Genomic DNA, 23,241 nt, shown 5'->3' with positions numbered 1-23,241 from the left:
TCAGCATACACACATTGGAAAAATGTGCCTTTACTTAATTTATTGCATACCTATTATGTACAATTCGCTACATTTTTCAGCAGAAATTAGCACTATTGACGTTAAGACACCAATAACTATTACTCCTTTTCACACAAAATAAAGTGGCGGCCTATTTATTAATAAGGACTTATTTTCAACACTTTCAAAACAATTTTACCATAGCGCATGATTTGTAAAATAATAAATTTTGATGTTTGCATCACATAACTAGATCCATATGTATGGTTTTCTGATGTGGTAAACTTGCTTGATAGCTCACCTGGTACAGCATTGCACATGAGTATGAGTCCAGTAAAACACAAGTCTAATGTTAAAATAGCACAGAGTTGCAAAAATGGCATGGTTGCTTTAGCAAATGTTTCTCAAACTTTTGTTAACATCTTTTTAGGGCAGGGTTTAGTGTAGGTGGTGCATTATTCTCAAACGGCTTGTAAGATTTTAGCTCCATTGACCAGACATTTTGCAATAAGTACAATAGCCAATGTAATAAACCATTGGCAGGTTTGCTGTCATCTGTTTTAAATAAAACTGAATGTGGTTTTAGTGCCACTAACTGGACATTTCACTTTGTTTACTGCTTTATTTCAGTATTTTAGGTAGTCTGGACTTATGACGAGGTTATTTTTTGTTGCTTTTTGACCTATGAATTGATTGTTAGGTCAAGTGCTCTACCTTGAGACACTCTTAAAGTTCTTAAGCATTATCTCTTTTTTCCGCCTTGGAACAGGCAGACTGTAGAATTAAAGTTCAATCCTCTTCATCTGCCTTGGACAGTATCTGGCACAGTGAGTGTTCACTTAATCATAGTGGAGGGAAATGTCAGTCTTCTGAAATAGGGTGGGCGTGGCCTGGGTTCTTAGATGGGGGTGTGGCCTGAGGGGTGGGTGTGGTTTGTGTCATGAGACAAGGTGGAGGTGTTCATAGATTAGGTGAGTGTGGGTCTAGATCCTTAAATTTACACATCCTCATCACAGCTGCAGTGTTTATTAATGGATTTTGTTCATTACCCTGTGCTTTTGTGAGGCATTGCAGTTCACCAGTAGTATGTGCTGATGGTTTAAGCAGTTAACATAGTTTCTCTAGAGAGGGAACTGAGAGTAAAGTGGCGTGATTATAAGCCCAGTACTTAATTTAGCTACAAGCACTTAGATGTCTGACAGATATCTTAAACTGTGTCTAGGGACTCAGTGATACTAGTCAGCTAAAATGCAGATTAAAGATTAATGGTTTGTTGCTGGGATGCTCGGAAGGATTTAAAATAATTTAGTCCACCCCAAAATGAATATTCTGTCATTATTTACTCACCTTTATGTTGTGCCAAACCTGCATGACTGACTTTTTACTGTGAAGCACAAAAAGGAGATGTTTAGTAGAAAGTTAAAAAAAATAAAATAAAGATTAATCAAAAAAGGTGAATCAAATGAAGTCTTCTAAAGCTATAAGAAAGCTTTCGGTGAATAACAGACCAAATGTTTTGCCCTCCCAATCTATTGCACTTTTGCATTTTCAAACTAGCCTGTCAAGATACTTGACCACTAGCCTAACAGATTTTGGTATTGTTTACGTAAAATGTGGTGCAACTTATGGAGATCTGGTGATTTTCAGTGCCTAACAGCATAAAGTTTAGTCATTTTCTTTGATCTAAATTCACAAATAACACATTTTTGCAGGGTAATTTTTATTTATTTTTTTGGCCTTAATTTAAGCACCACATTTTTTTTAGAATGCTTCGTCATACAAAAGCCATGTGTTTCAGGAAGAAAGTGACAAAGATTTGTACAATGTAAGGGGATGGTAATTTTGTAGTGAACTGTCTCTTTAAAAAAAAAAAAAAAAAAGTCAAGGGAGAAATATTGCGTGAAATGCAAGCTAATGTATGAAGCTTCCATTAGCCTGAGCATTTCATTTGAAACGTAAAGAGACTAATTTAAATACTGACATTAAAAAGCCATTAATGTATTTCTCCCTCATCCACAAACACGCAGCATACACACCATCTTGCATCATTTGTGTTGCCGTTATGCTCTTCTCATGGTGGCTGGGTTTTGTAGAGCGTGCCAGTCTGCAAGGAGCATATCCACTTACCGAGTTCAACGCATTTCTGAGCGGATTCAGGTTTCAGGGTTCCAGATCCGAGAGCAGATGAGTGATCAGTACTCACTAGAGCTTTCTTATGCAAAGAACCTAGAGATGCTGGTGGTGAATCAGCTCCTGTCTCATGTGTGGTCATGTCCACTCGGATGACATCACCTGCGGGAGTCGTGCATGCACACGCTCTGCTATGTTTGGCATTCTGCTCACACACGCATGCCCACGTATGTCAGAAAGATTAAAGAAAAAAGAACAGACCGCTGCAGAGAAATAATGTGCTAGTGTTCCCCGTTTATTCTTCACCACGCATCGTCTTTGTCTCCCTCTTTCTCCTCCTCTTGTGTCCCCCGTCTTCAGTCACACACTCTTTAGGTCAGTGTGTTAGACAGCCTGGCCTGCTGCCAGGAGCTGTTGGTGAGGTAAAGACTCATAGATCTGCTCTTGCAGTCTGGAATGGGAAAAATAAACACAATAGCCACAACATAACTCCCCCCACTCCTCTCGCTGCTATGTCAGTTTCTTTACTAACCAGAAGCATTGCAGACTATTTTATTCTTGCAGAGGATTTTTAACAGGGGAAATCATGGAAATGGGATTTTTTTTAAAAAAGCGTTCAGTCTACCAAGCCCATATATGGATTGTTTTTTTTTTCTACATGAGTGTTTTCATTTTTGACCTAAATGGCACACTCAGCCCTCTTCTAAATTTCTGATAATTAAATTCCATCCGACGCCAATAATTATTGTTTTTAAGTTATGGCCAATAACCGATAAATGTCTAAGATTGACATTTCTAATTGCAATTAAATCAAAATTACTATAAATTAAAATCACTCAATTTAAATGCATGTGATGAATTAAACATTACAAATGAATGATAATCAATATGGTAGTGATATATTGCAAAAGATTATATTGACTCAATTCTCAGTTGAAATTTCACAATATTGTTTCAAAGTATGTTTGCAAAAAAAGTGTTTTCAGTTTGTCATGCATATATCTGTACATAAAATGCAAAATAATTAATTATTTCTATAATGCATTATATGTATGTGTGTGTATATATATCTATAGAATAGATAGATAATTCATTTTGCTTATTATATTTATTTTGTCTCATATTTAGCATATGATCTCTTTACTTCGCAATGCCTGAAGTATGTGGAGTTCCAAAGTGAATGGTATGGTCTTATGCATATTGATTTCTTAAGGGTATTATTCAAAACAGGGTCAGAGAGGGTTTAAAATGATCAGGTAAAACTAAATGAATGCTGTTATTGATCTCAGAAACCTCGACTAACATTATAAGCGGACGTCAGGGAACAAGAAATGCTAAGTGTAGAATGTGACCCTTTTAATGCACACTCAAGCTTACTGGGCAACTCTGTTTCTCTAATGCTTCTCTAAAATAGTTTGGAGCCCAGCATGGAGATGAACCATAAAAGCTGGCCGTTGATTGCAGATGCATTATCTGATGTGTGCTTTGGATTTGGACTGTCGACATCACACATCAGTGACTGTGAGTTTCCTTATAAAGAAACAAGACAGTGGTTGGGGCCACCCCTTGATTCTGAGAGGGCGCAGCTTGTGGTTTATTAGGCGCAGCTATCTGGTTTCCATAGCTGCAGGGTGGCCTGGGAGATGGAAGGGCCTGCTGCCTAATCACAACCAGCAAGAGCTTCCTGGCACCCCTCGTCCACGTCAAAAAAACATGCAGTGCAACTTCTCCTGTCAGGCTCAGATGAAGCCCTTAAATCGACCTCAGACCAGCTGCTGTTTCCCCGCCCTCTGTTGATTGAGTGTGTATGTGTGTGTATTTAGTTTCTTACGCCAAACCACTACCTTCTTTTTCTTCTCCTGCATGTGGCCGCCAGGAGTGTAAGAGCAAATGCTGTAGTGGGTGTATTCGACATGCGTGTCCCACATCTGGCAACCCCATGCTTTTGGTTAGGGGCTTAAAGAAGGGGCTTGAAATGTAATGCGAAAGTTTCTCAGCACAAAAATGAACCGATACACTTTGCGCTATTATCCTGAATGTAGTCTCACTAAACAATCTTCTTCTTTTGGGTGTGTTTGTGTGCAAAGGGAAGTCCAAGTTGACCCACATGACTGTTTACTATTGAATGTGCTAATTCACTTTGATGTTATATCTGTTTTGTTCTGTTCTGTGTTATTTCTAAAAAGAGTAGAAAAGTTTATTAGTATAAGTAAGGACACATCGGAGCAACAGGTCAGGTCCAAAAACATTGGAGTATAAAGTACATAATGCATGGGTATTTTATTATTCAAATAAATTTATTATTTGTAAAATTTTAGTGAATGTGTTATGCATTTTGAGAAGGGTAATTTTTTTTTTCTTTTTTTTATAATAATCATTTACTTTGATATTGACTTCATTAGGTCATGGAAGGAATAAAATAAAACAATTTATTTAGGCTGCATAAATATTTAGAAATTAATTTAGACTATATAATCCGTCCAAAGCAATAATCGCGCACACAATTTTTTTTCTTTAATGCATTAACACTAAAAAATGAATTAATAATTATTTTAATCGATTGATAGCTTTAATAAGTGCACATGACATTTAAAAATAATGCATCTTTGCTATGTCACTTTTGGTTTTTGAATAATTTATACAGCAATCATTAGTGATTGTATTCATCTCTCCAAGAATGCAAGGACCACTGCAGCCTTATTGTAGAGCTGCTCCACTAATAGGTACTCCGCTTTACTGTCAATGCCCAGACTTGTTAGTGGTGAGCATTGGCTTGCTGAGGACTGCATGTAAGTCAGCTGTGGCAGCACTTCAGTCTTCAGTATCTCGAGTGTAAAACATCTGAACAAAGACATCTTCTCTCAAGAGAGCGTGTAGAGACATGAACATCCCTAGAGCGGATGGGAAAGTTCAGATATTCTGTTACTTGCTTATCTCAGCACTGTTATAACACTATAAAATCTGTAAAAATGTGACAAGGGGAAGGAACTCAGCTGTTTGGGGCACTAAAAATGGTTATCCTTTAATAAATTTTTGGGAGGTGTGATTTTAGCTTAAACGTTCTTGTAAATTATGTCTGTTCTATTCACTTAATCAGTAGCCTGGAGAGCGTTTGCAATTTGCCACATTTTAAAGTTGTGATGTAATGGAACTGGAAATATATCTTCCATGTTGTGTGTAAAACGGTTCTATCCAGCGGTTATTGATTGGATGGAGGCGGATATTAATGCAAGCTTGTAGCTGATTGTAAGAAATGGGTGGATTTTAAGCTGACTAAATGATTGGAGAAGTCTGTCGTCGTGGAAGATCGAGTTAAGACATTTTGATTTAATTCAAGCTGAAAAAAGGAAACCTGGGGAGATGGTTTACAGTAAGATCAATAAGATGCATTTAACAGATAAATAGGGGGATTTCCATTTCATGCTGACTTCTGCAGTTATTAGTAGTGCATTTAAAAAAATCATCACGGGTTTTTAGTTCTAGAATTGACTTCTGTTGTATCTATCACTTCTATCTTAAATGGCGTTGATGTTTTTATTGTGTCCGTTTTAGTACATCAAAACAATCCTGACAGTTGCAAATGTTTCTGGAGTTCGTTTCTGCATTAAATTGTGGATGAATTCATGGATAGCTGTGAAGTGTGTCTTTACTGACAAACACACGGTTCATCCATCCGGTTAGAATGACCTCATAATGCTGAATTGAATGGTTAAATCCAACAATGGTGCTCTTTATATCTCTTTCTCTCTCTATTTTACTCTCTCGAACGCTCATTTTCAAGAGCAACTTGTATTTATCCATTTCCCCAACTGGAGTTACATACTTGAGCATATAGAAATGTTTCACAGTCTAGTCCTTTCCATTGATGTTATTTCTGGTGTGACGGAAAAACAGCCAGAACATTCTGAAGTGTTTCAGTGCTTCCTCAGGCCAGAACTGGCAACGCCCAGGCTCACGTTTGGAGGGGGTCCCCCCGGGGGTCTCACTGCGCCTCTCTCTGAATCACTCTTCCAGCCCGGGACAAAAGAGATGCACCCCTGCTCTACATTCCAATGTGGAATTAAACGGAGCACAATTCCATTCCCTCTGGTTTCCCTCTTTGGGCTCAGGGACTGTTTGATACAATATAGCGGGTCGGCCGAGTGGCCTGTGTAAACAACCGCATTCCACATGCAACAGAGAGGAGAGAGAGAAATACAGCTTCTCAGGCATTGTTCCGCCCTGCCTCCTGGCCTGCTTTGATTTAACTCTGCAGCAGGAAGTGCTCGCATTGCACTGGATTGGAGAGTGACTACAATCAGCTGAATCTGGCCTGTGTCTTGTTATCTGTCACTCTATGCAGTTGTGAAGAGCTCACTCTTTTCTCCAGGAATGGGATTTGTGCGGTAGGCATCATTAGCTTGTTTATCTGTGCTTTGTGTGGATGCTGTGACTTTCTCGTGTGGGAGGTTTCAACCGTGTGGCCGAGATCTATCAGAAGCACATTTCATAATGAAGTGCAGATAGTGTGCTGAAAGCTTGTTATCTCGGATGTTTCCAAGTTTGAAGGAGCTCTAGCTCAGTGGTTATCTTTAATTCTGCTTCTTTTAAAGAAGCTAAAAGTAGCTTTTGTGAATTTCTGTCACCCTTGAGGTCATGGATCTTATTAAACTGAAGCTGAATATTGCTGCTGTTGCAACTTGGGCTGGGTCAAAACATTTTCTCTCTTGTTACAGCCTTTTGCCGAGATGTAATATGAATCTACTGTATATTCATTTGTAAGTTGCTTTGGATAAAAGCATCTGCTAAATGATTAAATGTAAATCTATATTTAAGTTTTCATTAAATTTTATGTGAACTACTTTTCAAAGGTTTGCTCAAATGTCTCTTGAGCACCAAATCAGCATATATGAATATTTTTTGAAAGATAATGTGACTATGAAATCTGGTGTAAAGGCTGCTGGAAATCACAGGAATGAATTGCATATTAAAATATATAAAAATAGAAAAGAGTTATTTTAAATTGTCATAATATTTCACAATATTACAGATTTTACTATACTACTTATACTGATGCAATATGATTCAAAAACATGAAGAATATTTAATGTACCCCAAACTTCGGAACAATGGTGTATTTGATTGGAAAAGACGTGTTAATTACTGTATTTTTTTTTTTTTCTTTGATAATAAGAATTACTATTCTGGCCAAATAGCCACTGGGCCTTTTTCATGAAACACCAGCAAGTAATAACTAAATAAATAAAAATCTGTGTTCATGAATTCTTGTGTAAATTGACTAAATTAAATGAAATGTGTATGTTTATGTAAGAATGTTTTTATCTATGATTCATGCAGAAAATTCTTCTGCTTGCATTTGGTTAATGAAAGAAATAAAATACATTGAAATTCAAGTTCAACTGGGATATTTTCTACAGTGTTTTCCTCTAAATGAACACAATTAAGTTTGAATACATTAAATAAATACCACACGTGGACTTCTATGAACATTTCTGAGCGAAGGATTTTTTATATCGATTCATTGTGTTTTGTTATAAATTTGTTTAATTGAATTTGACTTTCCTGGAAAAATTGTTTTTTAAATGAGTTTGATTTTTCAGAGATGTTGTTTAAATATTTCTGTTTTAGCTCTCTCATTCTAATGGGCATTAAAGTCACGTTTTAGCTCTCTCATTCTAATGAGCATTAAAGTCACATATATATATAGTTATATATATTGCCCAGCCTTAATTGGAACACACAAACATGTGTTGGGCAATAAATTAGGCATTTATTATTGCCAGCATGTCTTGTTCTCATATAGAGGCTTCAGTGCATCAATTAATCACACTTAAGCTGATAGGATTCATTGCTCTGTGGTTCAGGTTCAGTTGGGTTAATGTGTGTGGGATTTTATTTGCCTATAATGGATTATTCTCCCATCAGAGGTGTGCGTTTGACATTACCCATGTTCACAAATGCCATCTGAGTAATGACAGAGCAATGCTCTTTGACCCCAAATCATCTCATGGCCAGAAACCCTGCGAAGTCATTGAATTTTGATGGAGAAAACCCCATGATAGCTGACGTATTGCAGGTATAAGCGAAATACTAGACCTTATGTCTCCTGGAAAACATTCGTTTCTGTGAAGTGCTTATTTTATGGTAATTTAACATCAGATCCAGTCAAAATGAAAGCAGTATCTCTCCATGACTCAGTCTGTGTCTTTTGGTAGTAAGTATCTCCAGAGCTGAACACTTGTGACGTTATTAGAAATCTGAAGCAGCACACTGCATGTGTCCTGACACGCAGGGAATGATTTTGCCATTGGGTCCCTGGTTCCATGCTCATTTTTGTGACTTCCAGCATAGTTTGTTCAATCATCTGCTGGTGTCCGCAAACAGTGAATGGTTGGTGTCTTAATCCTGTTTGAGTGTTTGGAGTAATTCCAAGCCATCAGAAAGATTATCCAAGAACGCAGTCTGGGAAGTGGTTGGGGCATTTGCACTGAGCGATTTGCATCAATAAAGCAAATGCAAGTCATTCAGTTCCGATGAGAGTTCTCCAGCGCTGACTGTTGAAGATACAGTTCAAGCTGAACGTATCACAAGACATTTTACACCTTGAAGTAACACTGCCTTGTCATAAAAAAGATCATATCAAGGATATTATAAGAGAGTTATTGGCCATGACAGCTTTTTTTTTCTGAATGTTACTGCATGTCGGTTGCACCCAGTGCAACAGTATACTATTACAGTATTTTTAATATATTAACATGGATTTTATTTTTGTATTTTCAGTTTTCATTTTAATTTAATTTGAGTATTTTTTTTGTCTTTTTTTTCAGCTAAAATGTGTTTTAGTGCTTCAACTAAAATGTTTTATTTTATTTCCAAGGCACCATTTCATTTCAGTTTTTAATCTTATTTTATTAATATTTTATTTCAGCCGTATTAAACAAATTTAACCAAAACAATTTTAGTTTACAACAAAATTGATTACACCAAATGAATGTTTGGGCAGACAGACGTTTTTTCCTCTTTCTCTCTCTTTTAAAATATTATTTTTAACTATTTTTAAAGAACAACTGCTTAATAAGAAAAGAGGATTTATTTTTTTATTTTTTTATGATACAAGGACAGATGTCCGCCCTGACAACTTAGACTTTGCACCCCCCAAAAATATTAAAATTGATTTTGATTCAGAAATTATAAACATGTTCATCATAAGAGATCTGTAGTCAAGTAATTTAATTTATGAGTCAGATTTTTGAACAGATGAATAGATCCGGACAAAAATACAAAATATATACATGACCCTAAGCAGTCACTTAAAAACATCTACTAGCAACAAAAAGTACAGCATTGCAATCTGTATGCACTTCTATGAAATATTGGCGTTTAAATGCACATGCTGAATGGGTTAAACTATCCTCCCTTTTTGAGTTTTTAGTATTTGTGAGTCATACATTAGTCTTGCGCCTATCATAGATCTTCTTGTCTTTGCGTGTGATTTATGGATACTGTGTGTTCCTCCTCCTCTTCTTCTCTCTGGCTCGGGGAATCATGCCAGGATCTCTGTGGCCTGATCATGCCTTACTGAGAAATGACAAATGATGGGTGAGAGGTTGAGGTGAGTCCTGGGAATGGGCTGAAGGGGCGATGAGGCCACAGGTCATTGAAACTCCCCAAAACCCCAAAGCATTGCACCATATGTTTCTGTCTGAATAAGCAGCGTGCAATCTCTCATTCTGACACCAGGCTTGACCCATCTACCATTTAGTTCCAAAGTGTTCAGTTGATGTTGCATTCCGACACCCATTTTAAAAGCACCAGCGGGGACCGTGGAGGTCATGACCGCTGACCTCACAGAACCACAAATCATAGAATGGCCTTTTTAGGCGATAGACACAACCTTGGATTCTTGCCTTTAATGGAGATAGTACAAGGCAAGTCATTTGCTTGATTCTGTTCATCCTTTCCCCTTTTACATTGGATTGTGCTGCATTTAGACTCATGATCCAAACCAAATGATTTGAGCTATGCATGCTCGGTTACGACTGCTAATATTGTAAAGAAGAAAAACGATGACGCCAACAGCTTCATAGGCAGCACTTTGGGCACTGTTGCGCTTCAGGCATCCCGATCTTATCCCTCTCTCTCTCTCCCACTTTACTTCCTGTCAACAAACTGTCCTACCTTAATAAAGCCAAAAATGGCAATCAATTAATTGATATATAGATGGATGGATATCCTTTTTTTTTTTTTTTTTTTAATTATTTATTTGATCAAAAAATTTAAAATTATTTCAATTTAAAATAAAAATTTCTGATTTAGTATATATTTAAACTGTAATTTATTCCTGTTATGGCAAAGCTGATTTATTAAAAAATTTTGAACTGCTTAATATCTCTGTGGAGCCATTATATATTACTTTGCTGAATAAAAAGAACGGAATTTATTTAAAAAAGAACACTATTAATTTCTTTAGAAAAAAATTAATGACCCAACATTTTTGAGCATCATGGGCACTCATATTTGTCAATGACCATATTATGGACAGCAGGACCACAAGCCTGGAATGTGTTGGTCGAATATTCACAATTACTTTTTAATACTTGCTTAAAGATTCCTAAAATTCCTAGCCTTAAAGTGTGATGACACCAATGTGCTTCCTTCATAGAAAGCCTGTACACTTAAAGGGATACTCCATCCCAAAATGAAATTTTGTCATTAATCACTTACCCCCAAGTCGTTTCAAACCCGTAAAAGCTTTGTTCGTCTTCGGAACACAATTTAAGATATTTTGGATGAAAACTCGGGAGGCTTGTGACTGTCCCATAGACTGCCAAGTAAATAACAGTGTCAAGGTCCAGAAAAGTATGAAAAGCATTGTCAGAATAGTCCATCTGTCATCAGTGATTCAACCGTAACGTTATGAAGCGACCAGAATACTTTTTGTAAATGAAGAAAACAAAAATAACGGCTTTATTCAACAATTCCTCTCCTCTATGTCTCTCCAAATCAGCATAGTGCCATTTTAACAAATCTGACTAGTACGCAAACGGCTTACGCTTTTCTGTGTCATTTGTTTGACAGTCTCAAACCTCCCTGTTTTCAACCAAAATATCTTAAATTGTGTTCCGAAGACGAACAAAGCCTTTTACAGGTTTAGAACAACATGGGGGAAAGTGAATAATGACAATTTTCATTTTGCGGTGGAATAACCCTTTGAATGGGATTGGTTTTGTGTTGTGAAGTGGAGATAATTTGTTAATTGGAAACATTTTGTGGCTGTGAAGCGTACATGCGCTGTTGCCAACACCCCCTCTTTCTCTTTTGGCACTTTGATGTCACTTTCTCTTTCCTTTTCTCATCAGTGGCTATCAAAAGCATGTGTTATATGACATTATGTGCCACTTCTTTCTGCCTGATGACTGTGATTTCTAGGGCACTCTAGAGGCAGTGCCATCGCTCCTGGGGCGAAGCAGCTGTGTTAATTTAACAGCTGGGGCTGGGCCCACCCTACTTTCATTCTTTAAATGGGTGTTCTGTAACCCTTTACGAGAGCGGACGAGAGAGTTAATAGCTCCGGCTGGCACAGAAGGGGGTCTTTTTATGTTCATGTGCAACTTGGCAGTGGAGATGCCTCTTGTGTATCTCCGCTCCCAGTGGGGATTTACTTTGACTAATTGCTACCTCTGAATCCAAAAGAAGCGTGGAGAAGTCAGACAAAAATGGAACAGTGGTGCTGATATAAATGGACTAACCTGAGCCGTTAATGAAGGGGCGTTGAGAAAGAGAGAGTGCTGGGATGATATTGATTCAAGATCAGAGTTGATAGTGTTTCCAGGGTGTTATAAGGCTTAGCTTAAGCATTAATGCTGTTGCTAAGCCCTGCTTTAGTGCACTGTTTTGTGTTGTGTGGCCTGTCGCAATGAACCTGAGATTTACCGATACCTCATCTCCACTCGGTCCCAAACTGTGGCGATTTTCAGGCTTGTGCAGTGAGTCACCACGTGTGTTTGCATGGCTGCTTCCTTACACTGCTATGCAAAGGCTGCTGCATCTCTCCACATTGTGTAGGAAATGTCAGGCGATGCTTTTCACAAATGGCAATCTGTTTAGCAACATCATGAGACATTGCAATGTAGCTTAGAATACTTCACACTTCTATTGAAAATCTGTAACGTCATGTTCCTAACAAGGTGCAACATGACACATTTCATACTACACTGAAAGAGAAATACTGCGATAGCAACAAAGTCACAGGAACTTGGAACATATTTGATGTTTGATGTACAGCTATGTAGGGCAGGGATTTGGACCAATGGGATTTCCCAGTGGGTGGGGCTAAGTAAAGTAGCATATAGCCTATAATAATAACTTTAATCATTATAAATGAGCACCAACTAGCATAACTAAAATGATCTCTGAAGGATCATGTGACACTGAAGACTGGAGTAATGGCTGCTAAAAATTAAGCTTTCCCATCACAGGAATAAATGGCATTTTAAAATAGAAATATCAGTTTGTTTGTGCCATGATTCTTAGACTTTCAGTTTTTCAACTGGTAATTATGATTTTGTTGTGTGCGCTCATGTAGTAAATACAGTCATGCCAACATGACATCAAAGCAGCAGTAGTGTTGTAGCTTGTCGTTGTGACAGTGTGGCTTATAGTTAAACTCTGATTTAACCATCAGTTCTGTCGAAACGGTGTCTTAGTGTCAAATCCAGCACTGCTGATTCTTGTCGACTATTAGCGAGATTGTCGTTTTAGCACTTGTAGCTTGACAAACGCTTCCCTCTCTCCAGTCGTCTGCCAGAGTCCGAGTTCATGAACGTCACAGCACATTTCCAGCACTCGCAGCGTTTGTTTACACCTAAGCATGCCTCTGGGAGAAAGATGCCACCATCTTTCAAGTGGAGATGAACTCATTCTTCTCTTTTTCCAGTGTTGGTTGGTCATTTTTGGATTGCAGTCTGCTCCATGTACTCCTTGACCTTTGCACTTCCTACAGGAATGGGCGTTTGATGTCTTCCTTATGTTGTGTTATATTTATCCTGTGACTTCATACTGAACGCCTGAGCAAATGATACACTGTCATCTGAGTTTGACATGTGAAAGGTCTTTCGGAAAAGGATAGTCCACTCAAAAATCTGTCAATATCTACTTACATTTATGTTGCTCTTAAACCCAAATGCTGACGGTTTTTTAAAGTAGATTCACAGATATATATATAAAAAAAAATTTATATATATATTTAATGAAAATCCATAGTGACCACAGGCCGTCATAATGCAAATGGACTATATATGTACAATGTATTTTGATGGTTTTTTGTTGCTTGTTGGTAAGATTTTTGAATGTTTTTTTTATTTTTCTTTGTTTTTTGTATATGGAAGTTATATGGATTACTGAAAACTAAATCTATGTAAAGCTTGTATGTAAAATGTGTTTTATTCTGTTCCATGGGAATGACGACAGCATACAGGTTTGGAACAGCATGAGTATGACAGAATTTTCATTGTAGGCATATTTTTATAAACTATTCCTTTAAGAAGACCTCTGTAATGGCCACAAGACCTAATCAGCAAATGTTTAAATATCACCCTTTTCTTCCAATTAACACTTTTTCCCTCCTTTTGTGCACTTCACACCCTTTCAGATGGCCTGTGCACTGGTTTATAAACCTCTTGTGCTCTGTTGCCAGGAGGTTTGTGCGCCAGCTTTAGAAGAAGGCTAACAGCAGCATGCTGTAATGCTGATACAGCCATTTTCAGCACAGTCTCCAGTGATTAGCTGAAGCTGGCCCTGACGCACGGCCGGCAAATTCAGAGCAAGACTGTTGATTTGTTCTGTTGCTCATTTTCAGTCTGCATTACCTTAGCACACAAAGGCATCAGTCAAATAGGCTTTTTGTCTGTTAGATGCTGATGTCTGAAGGATGACCGTGAACTCTTTTCTCAGTTCGCCTTCTCCTTCGTTGTGATTTAACAGGACTTGTACTTGTTAACACGCCTTTAACAGCACATAAGGTAATATTAAACCAAAATGACAATCACTTTTTGCAAAGATGTGAGATCAAGTACACATTGCTAGCCTGTACTTTGTAGGTCATAAACAAAACATAGCAGAGATATTGTCTGCATAGCCTACGCTGTATTTTGCCCAAGACACAGGCAGCTAGTTTTATGTGTTTACAGCATTTTGCAGATTAATTCAGAGATCCAAATGCTTTGCTTGGCAAAATCTGGACTCAATTTAAATGACTTCTCTAGATGACCAACCTCTTGCATTGCTGCTCTTTAATGTGCATATAGCTGCATGTGCAGTTGATTAATCATTTCAAATAATACTGTAAATGTACTATTAAAATATTTTGGTGGCATTTTGATGATTCTGTCCCATTGTAAATAAAACAAAAAAAATAATGTTTGATATTTATAATTCATTTTTTGTTTTTTGATGATTCTGTCCTATTATGATAAAAAAATAGTCATTACAAGTTCAAAAATAAAAAAAAAAAAAATATATATATATATATATATATATATATATATATATATATATATATATATATATATATATATATATATATATATATATATATATATATAAAATTTTTTTTTTTTTTAATTAATTATAATATAATTTCACAAGTTTTAATAAAATGTGTCTACTTCTGTTTTGTATGCCTTTTGGTGTAGATCTAAATGGTTGGTGAAACTATTTTTTTCTTGTGGAAGCCATAATTGTAATATTGATTATGTGTGCTATTATATTAACAGTACAAGCTTCAGAGTATGACATGCTGCTTTCCAGCTGGATGAGACCTGAGGCCTGAATCACTGTGTCCCTTGTGTCGGTTGACCCACATCTTTTTTTAAGTGGTGCCTTGAGACCAGGTTTCATGTATGTGTTGGGACCCTTTTCTTTATCAGGCTTGTGTGTGAATCTAAAAAGAAGGCTGCGCTTATCCTCAAAGGCCTTTTAATGGCCTTAAGTAGCTCAGCACCATGTCTGAGGGTCTTAGAGGCAGAATCCACTCACCACTGAATCACTTTCACTGTGGTGCTGCTGAGTCTCTCACAACCTCTTGACCTTTTTTTTTTTGAGGACAACCTGAGGCTGAGCAAATACAGCCTGCTCAGCCATTAGCACGAATACAGTCAGACAAAATGAGGAGTTTGCCAAAACATGGGTGGAAAGATTGTTGTGACTGTAAGACCTCTCTCTCTTCCTCATTTCGGGCTCTCACTTATGATTTTGCTCAGTTTTTGACTGTGGTTGACAGGTGCCCAGAAGATAAATGGCTTCTGGGCCTCTTTTGAAGCCTTTGAGAGCACTTCCTTCTGTTCTGCTCCTGATTTCTCTGTATCCGTCAAGTGCTGGGAAGTCAAAAACTAAAAGGACACATTACAGAAAAAACTGAGACATGCCATTTTTACTCAAATTAGGTAGAAATAACCTGTTGGAAGTTATAATAAGCCTTGTCCTTGATGTATTTAGATTTTTCTTGTCTAAGGCTGTTCATTTAGTTTCGTAGTGTCTGAGCAGGTAATTTCACCCAAAAATCTATTTTATATTGTTGTCTGATAAATGATCAATATTCAAATTTTACACAATTCGGTCTACATTAAATATGAACATTTTAAAAAACTGAAAAAAAAAATTAAATGCTGCAAGTGAATTCAGGCATCACAATATGCAATGTACAGTATTAAAAAGGAATATTGAGATTTTTTAATGGTATAAAATAAGTTTTTAAGATAAACTTGAAATGGGATGCAAAGAAAAATTAGTATTGGCATATGATACCTATTATTTGTGCATGTATTGTTCTATTAGGCTTTTGTTCTTCCTTTGAACAAATTGAATTTTAATCAATTGCTTTACATGATGAAGAGTGCTTGTGTCTTAATGGGTTTTGTTGCATATACTTTCAATGGAGGGAGAGAAAACTCTTAGGTTACATTACAAATATTTGTGTCTACACTCAAAGATGAATGATTATGGATTTTGAATGACATTTGGGTGTGTACCCTAAATTACCATTTCAAACTTTGTTTGTCATAAAACCAGGTCTCATCTTAAGTGTGTGTAGGTGGCTCACTTAAACACACTTAACTTGGGCGTAAACATAGCACACAGAGAAACGCTGTCAAACCACACGGGTAAACACGTTCACATATGGTTTTGAGCTTCCTCACACTTACAGACGCTCACATGCATGTATTGTTTACCCAGCCTAAAGTCCATCTTACTGTTCTTTAGTTAAGATAAGTTTAATATTATAATCTTAACATTAAAAAAAAAACGTTAGCATTAATTAAGTCCTTTTAAGTTGTCACCAAAAGAGTATTTTCTTCTATTTGTTGTCAAAAGTATATCTAGGTAATTAGCATGCTGAAACTCCAGACCTTAGTCATCCTTAAGAGGAAGATCCGAAGCGTCTGCTCACTGTGTTTTGGATTCTTCATCACTGCGAAAATCCTCTTACACGGCGTCATGGGATCTTGCTTAGTTAATTACTAGAGGGGAAGCTTTGTAGGAGGAGAGAGATCACTTCACAGGCACGATGGCTTGTGCAGTGCAATGTGCCTGTTAATTTCTCAACAAGGTGTAGAGCAGACATGCTAAAAAAACTCTCAAATCTTGTGGAGATTCCCTTTAAAACAGAATTAGGATTACGTCAAGGCTTTCTGACTGAAACGTATTTGATTTGGGTGGGTCAGAGGTCAGGGAGAGTTTGGGTCACGTTGCATGTCTTTCGCTTAGTCACACATAGAAAAGATCGTCTTTTCAACCCGGTGTCTTCCTTTGAGTCTCAGAGATATTTTGAGCTGAGCTTGTCATCACTTGACTTTATAGCCCAGAAGAGGCGTGGTGTGTCAAAGGAGGACGGTTTGAGAAATCAAGTACGATTTCCTGTCATAATCCACCCTTTCATGTGCACCGCACTCTTGCTTAAATATGACCATCGAAAACTGCTCGTCTACACACCCCCATAGTCACTGTGAAACAAACCACAGTCCTCAGCAGCCCAGCCCACAATGTTTGTGTGAAGCAACGAGATACAACATTAGAACTGTTTCCTGAGTAATGCAGTGCAGTTTATGACTCAAGCTGTAATTCTCATTAACAAAGTCATTGCTGCAGGTAAGGGTTGTACGAATAATACCAGACCATTAGTTTTATTCCCTTTCTAATCTGTTCAAGCAATATTCTTTGCTAATAATCTGCCAAGACTAACCGAATCATTAACCCAAAAAAGTCTTGAAGGCCAGTTCACACCCAGAATGATATCTATAATGATAATATATAATAACTATATTAGCTATAATAACTTAGTGTTCACACAAATGGACGATAACATTGTTTATTCTCAGTCTCAGGATGATTCTGATTGACTGTCAGTGTTTTTATCAAAATGTCGTTCTGAAGGTGATTCCATTAATTACGTTCCTCTGTTTCATTATTGTTATGTTTGTGGTGTGGACTTCTCTATTCTCATAAAATTAAAATGATTATTAAATTATTATTATTATTATTATTTTTTTTTTAAATAATTATAGTTTTCATTAATAAACATAGTTATTGTCTTTAGTGTCGAAAGGGCTTTACCCTAAAAGAAAATAATTTAAAAAGAGACACAAAAATGAAGATTATGTCATTAATTACTGGCCCTCAAGTCGTTCCAAACCTGTAAGACCTTCGTTTATCTTCGGAACACAAATTAAGATATTTTTGATGAAATCCGAGAGCTTTCTGACCCTGCATAGAGAGCAATGCAACTAACACGTTCAAGGCCCTGAAAGGTAGTAAGGATGTCTTTAAAATATTCAATGTGACATCAGTGCTTCAACCGTAATTATGTGTTGTGGTACTCTTGTGAACATGTGTCGCAGACAGACAAGAAAGAGAAGAAATTGTTGAATGAAATCGTTATTTTTGTTTTCTTTGCACACAAAATATATTCATAGCTTCATAAAATGATGTTTAAACCACTGATGTCACATTGAAAACGATACGTGACCAAACATTTCCTCCAGTCCAGCAGGTAGCAGAAATGTACGTTACTGCTAACAGCTATTAAAATGGCCAGATTACCACCACCTACTGGAGCGTGAAGCATTTTTTATCACCTGGCAGATGTTAAAAAGGGCCAAAAAAAATTTGACTCACACTAAATGAGCATTTTTTTTCTTACAATTTCTTTGTTAATATTGAAGATTAGCAGCTGCAAATAAACTATCTTGGGTCTTCTTGTGTTAAAATTTTGTAGGTTCATAACGAAATTGGATACTTTTGCAGACATACACACATTCAATCCCTCACACCTATTACCAATCCAGAATGGCCTTGAATGCTGCAATAAAGAATAAAAATAAGAATAAATTTCACCTTCCCACAAACCAAGATTCCCCTGCTTCTGTGATGTAAGCCTGTAAATCCCTGGTGCCTAAGGGCTTCAGTGACAACCAAAAGCATATGTGGAATGCATATGTGAAGATCTAATCAGACTTTTCCCTGACAAATTGTGCATTTCTGTTCCAAATAGACTAATTTAGTCTATTGTTAAGATAAATGAAGTCATTTTGTTTTATTTGAAGAAAAAAAAAAAAAAAAAAAAAAAAAAAAAAAAAAAAAAAAAAAAAAAAAAAAAAAAAAAAAAAAAACAAACAAAAAACAAACAACCATTGTTGTTTCTGCTGCTTCGAGGCTTTGTTGGTCTTATTTCGGCTACCAACTGTGGGAGTCACTAATAGTGTATTTGAACCATATGTGAAGAAGGATTAGGTCTTCAGAGGTTACATTCACCTTTATATTTGCTTTCGCACATCTGTGCTGAATACACTCTCGACTGACACATCGTACTCTGATATGTCCGTTTAAAAGATGTTTTCCATTTATATGCCGTATTCCCATTTGCTAGAGGGTCTTAGTCTGTCACCCTCACATTTCTCACTCATTTTATGTTTTCCACACATTTCTTCTCTGCCTCCTGCTCCGTGTCCCATTCCCTCTGTACTTTGCCAATGTAAATGGAAAGCAGAGCGTTCGATGACAGCGGAGGATTTGTTCTTCAGCACGGAGCTGCTGGCACTGATCTGTTGCTGAGAGGGAGTGCAGTGGGCTGGGGCAGTTCTCAGTCTCAGATACCCTTGTGTCTATTGCATTAGATGTGAGTAAGTGGTAATCTCTTCTATCGGAGCGTGGTCTCACAGTCAGCCTGGCTCCAGATTCAGCCCCCATGCCCACTAAAACCCACCGTGTTGGATCTGATATGAGCCTCCTGTTTTCCCCTGTAAACTCATTGCTCGGTCTCAAACGTGGCTGAATTAGGGAAATGAAGAGGACAGATGTTTGTATTTTTTAACACATATTTATCATTTAAGTGTATAAACTAAATCTTGATGGTTGACCAGTCATCCGACAATTGTCTAGTCAATTAGTGAGGTTAACCTAGGTCATTTTTTATAAATAATACAAATAATATATTTATATGTATATAAATATATATTTCACACTGTTTTTGAGCAATGTTTTATAAATGTGTACCATGGCCTTTTGCTTTTTGTTTCTGATCAGTTAACTATTTTTGGTTGCATGGGTCTTATGTGAACAACCCCTAAAAACCCAAAGAGGTCAGGTGAAGCCGAAAACGCAGACTCGATTGTGCGCTGTTGGGTTCCGAAATGTGTCTGACTTGGACTGAGTTGATGTACTTGGACTTAATGTAATGAAAGTACACAATATGTTGCTTTCTCACGGTTGCCACAAGTGGCACTATAGTGAATGTTCATTAACTGTCTTCTTAAGTCATTTTTTTTTTCTTTCAGATCAAAAATACTCCGATTCACATGCAAACTAGTTATAAACTGGTTAATAGCTAGCTATGCGGATAGTATCACATCTGGTTTAAAGCTGAAGTGTGTGTTGCACCACTAGCATCACCAAACAAAATTGCAAAAAAAAAATAATACTTTTCAAACCAGTCTGTCATTGGTTGGTCACATAGATAACTCTGCCCCAAAGCGATGCCATTGGTTGTTGCTATGTCTGGCAGGAATTTCAAACAAACAATGTTTTGATAGTGCATGTGTTTATGCTTTAGGGAGGATCAACTAATGAATTTGGAGGCTTAGTTTGGTTTACTACATTATGAGTTCACGTAAAGTTTTTACAAACTACACTTGCAGTGCATAGACCATGCATTCATAACTTTTTATGCACATAAAGTGCTTTTCTGACCCAAGCCACTACACATTCATATACTGTGTCTGTCTGTAAGTAATTGTGTTACTCCAAGTGTTACATGAGGAGTGAGAGAGACAGAAAGACCCAAGAGACAGGGTGTGGAGCAGTTCACATCTGTCTGTGTGTGTGCGCATGTTGTGTCGTTTATCTGAGATCTATGTCAACCCCACCACACAGCTCTTGTTCCACTCTCTTCCTGCAAAGAAGGAAATGGCATGAGTGCACAGCTACACAACCTCAAACCAAACACCTTCATGGGCAACACACCATTATTCAGATGATTGATCTTTTTGAGGTGCAAAAGCTGAAGTTGACACACAATTGTGATGTCAAAGGAAACTTTACATTCTAATTAATGAGTGGGCAGGAGTCTTGCGGGTGCAGTTCAGATTTGATACTTAGCTTTATAGCAATTTCACGCTGGCGGCCTTCTGATAGCTCTGAACTTGAGGGCCGACCACAGGTCTAAATCCCTTTTGTTGCTTGATTGACTGCGGCTCTCAGCTTCAGGTTATGCATTGAAGTGCTACGGTGTACTTTTCATGAACTTTTTGTGTTCAAAGTTTAATAAAAAGTCAGTTGACTAGTATCAACTGGCTACTTGTACGAAATTCTGGAGGCTTACCTTGTTTTTTTTTTCTCTTGTTTCTTCTACAGGTAGTTAACAGACACACTGCACAATGCGTGAATACAAGTTAGTAGTCCTCGGATCAGGAGGTGTCGGCAAGTCTGCGCTGGTAAGTGGCTGCCAAACATCCCTGCCTCCTTCTTTTATCTCTTTTTCATGCTGTTATCTTTTCTACGTAAACACAACAATTTTCATGTTTGTTTATCTTTGGTAAGCATCTTACAGTCTAGTTCTAGACCATAAATATTGTAAGTGGTGCTTGCCGAGGTTTTTCCTTGTGATGGACAAGTGACGCCAATTCATCAACAAGCATCTCAAATTCAAGTGATTCAGTCTAGAGGTGTCGCAATATTAAAGGGATAGTTCACCCAAAAATAAAATTTGTCATTAATTACTCACTCTCATGTCGTTCCAAACCCGTAAGACTTTCGTTCATCTTCCAAACACAAATTAAGATATTTTTTATGAAATCCGAGAGCTTTCTGATTCTGTATAGACAGCAATGCAACTGAGACGTTCAAGTTCAGTTTACTTTTATTCTAACAATTAAAACATTCTTCAAAATATATCTACCTTTGTATTCTACAGAAAGAAAGACATGACGCTTACATCCCTTTAAACATTATGAATTTGTCTTGCCCTTTAATGCCATGTCCATTTTAGGAATCCCCCTCAACATTCATAACAAATTACATTGTATTTTGGGGGGGAAAAACACAAATCATCTCACTGTAGACAAACTGGTTTGCCCATCTGACTAGCTTCTGCGCTGCTCCGTCCAGCCATGTAGCGTCTCTGGAGAAAATCTGTCCCCAATCAGGTCGATAAAGGTTGTGAGAACCAAACTGGCCTGTGGTCTGTTGCGCTGCCCTTTCTGAACCACTCAAACATCACATATAGTGGAGTCACGGATACAGTGAAATGACTGTGCCTCAGTGTGTTGGCATTTGCTATTCAGTCAGCATAATATATGTCAGAATAGCATTGCAAAACCACAAGTAGTTCGGCAGCTCTTCTTCTAAAATTCAGTGGGTCAGAACGACAAAACCCTGTGGAAAATTTCTGCTGCATGCCATTAGCTTTAAATTTCCACATTTACCCTGAAGTTTAAAAACAGAGCAGTTTCCTCATGAATTATCTCTTATCACTGAGGTCACTGTTTGCTTCCTTAGCTCATTAGCACGCTAGTACTCCACATGTAATACCGTACGTCCCGCTGACACCACTTTGACCTAGTTTGTTCCATCCCAATGAACTCAAATGGCTCCCCCATTGGAGAGCAGCCACAATGGCTTGACCCACTCACCTCAGGGCTCAACAAAGAACCCATTGGCTGTATGTGTGCCACAGGGTGTGAGAACCGTCCGCCTCCATCCTCTTCCCTCTCAGCCAGACCTCTTTCAGCATAAAGCACATAGACTTTTATTGTCCATTAACTCTAATTGGAGCACTATGGATGGGTCTGCATGAAATGGCCATGCAGAGTTAATCATGTTGTAAATGCATTCACATTAAGCTCCTGTCCTGCTTCATGCAGACAGGGAGAATGAGACAGGTCTGTAAAATCAGATCATTACTATGTGGGTTCAGCCTGCTGTCCTGTAATGGAGCTATATAGACTGTAACAGTGGCTACCCACTTTATAAGTAGACCTGAAAATCTGCCAAAAAAAGACACATTCAGGACTTACAGGAATGAATTAACTAATTGTCTTGTAAATAATAGTACCTTATGTGTTAAAATCAGTTAGTCTCTTTAAAGTTTTTTTTTTTTTTTTTTTTTTTTTTTTTTTTTTCAGGAATCAACACTATTTTGTTGTATGCACTGCATTACATCAAAACAATATAGCTTAACATTTGCTTGAGTTTATTTGACTAGACATACACAGCAACACTGGCTCAACTAGTGCTGTGAGTTTGAGGTGGGACTTCCTGTTGGGCCAACCAATGGCAGATGTGGAAGTGTTTAGGAAAACCTGTATGAATTCTGTCTGGTGACACCAGTGTCCCAGAAATGAAGGGTTTTATTTATATATATAGAGAAAATAAGAAAATATAAATGCAGTGATGATTTGTGTCAATTGGTTTATTAGAAATGGTATAAAAGTTTTTTTGGGGTTTTTTTTTTTTTCAAAATTACACTATCATTTAAAAGTAAAAACCGCAATGCTGTGAAATATTACTACAGTTTAAAATAACCGCTTTCTGTTTTAATAAATTTAAAGAATATAATTTATT

General features: G+C 37.3%; 1 protein-coding gene across 3 annotated transcripts in view; it reads left to right on the top strand.

Moving 5' to 3' along the window:
* Window positions 1–23,241, top strand: part of rap1b (RAP1B, member of RAS oncogene family) — a 50,054-nt gene that overhangs the window by 9,413 nt on the left and 17,400 nt on the right. Inside the window, exons 1-3 of one of the 3 annotated variants that reach the window (XM_042722121.1) lie at window positions 5,365–5,376; window positions 15,641–15,643; window positions 21,034–21,113. In XM_042722121.1, the coding sequence (XP_042578055.1) occupies window positions 21,057–21,113 (57 nt within the window). In that variant the 5' untranslated portion in view covers window positions 5,365–5,376; window positions 15,641–15,643; window positions 21,034–21,056. Of the gene's footprint in view, window positions 1–5,364; window positions 5,377–6,466; window positions 6,516–15,640; window positions 15,644–21,033; window positions 21,114–23,241 lie in introns of those variants that run through there. The other 2 variants (XM_042722120.1, XM_042722119.1) reach the window with 2 other exon arrangements.

Source organism: Cyprinus carpio, chromosome B4, assembly GCF_018340385.1.
Source record: "Cyprinus carpio isolate SPL01 chromosome B4, ASM1834038v1, whole genome shotgun sequence".
NCBI lineage: Eukaryota > Metazoa > Chordata > Actinopteri > Cypriniformes > Cyprinidae > Cyprinus > Cyprinus carpio.
Note: the sequence above shows the minus strand (reverse complement) of the source record. Positions and strands in the feature narration are given on the sequence as shown.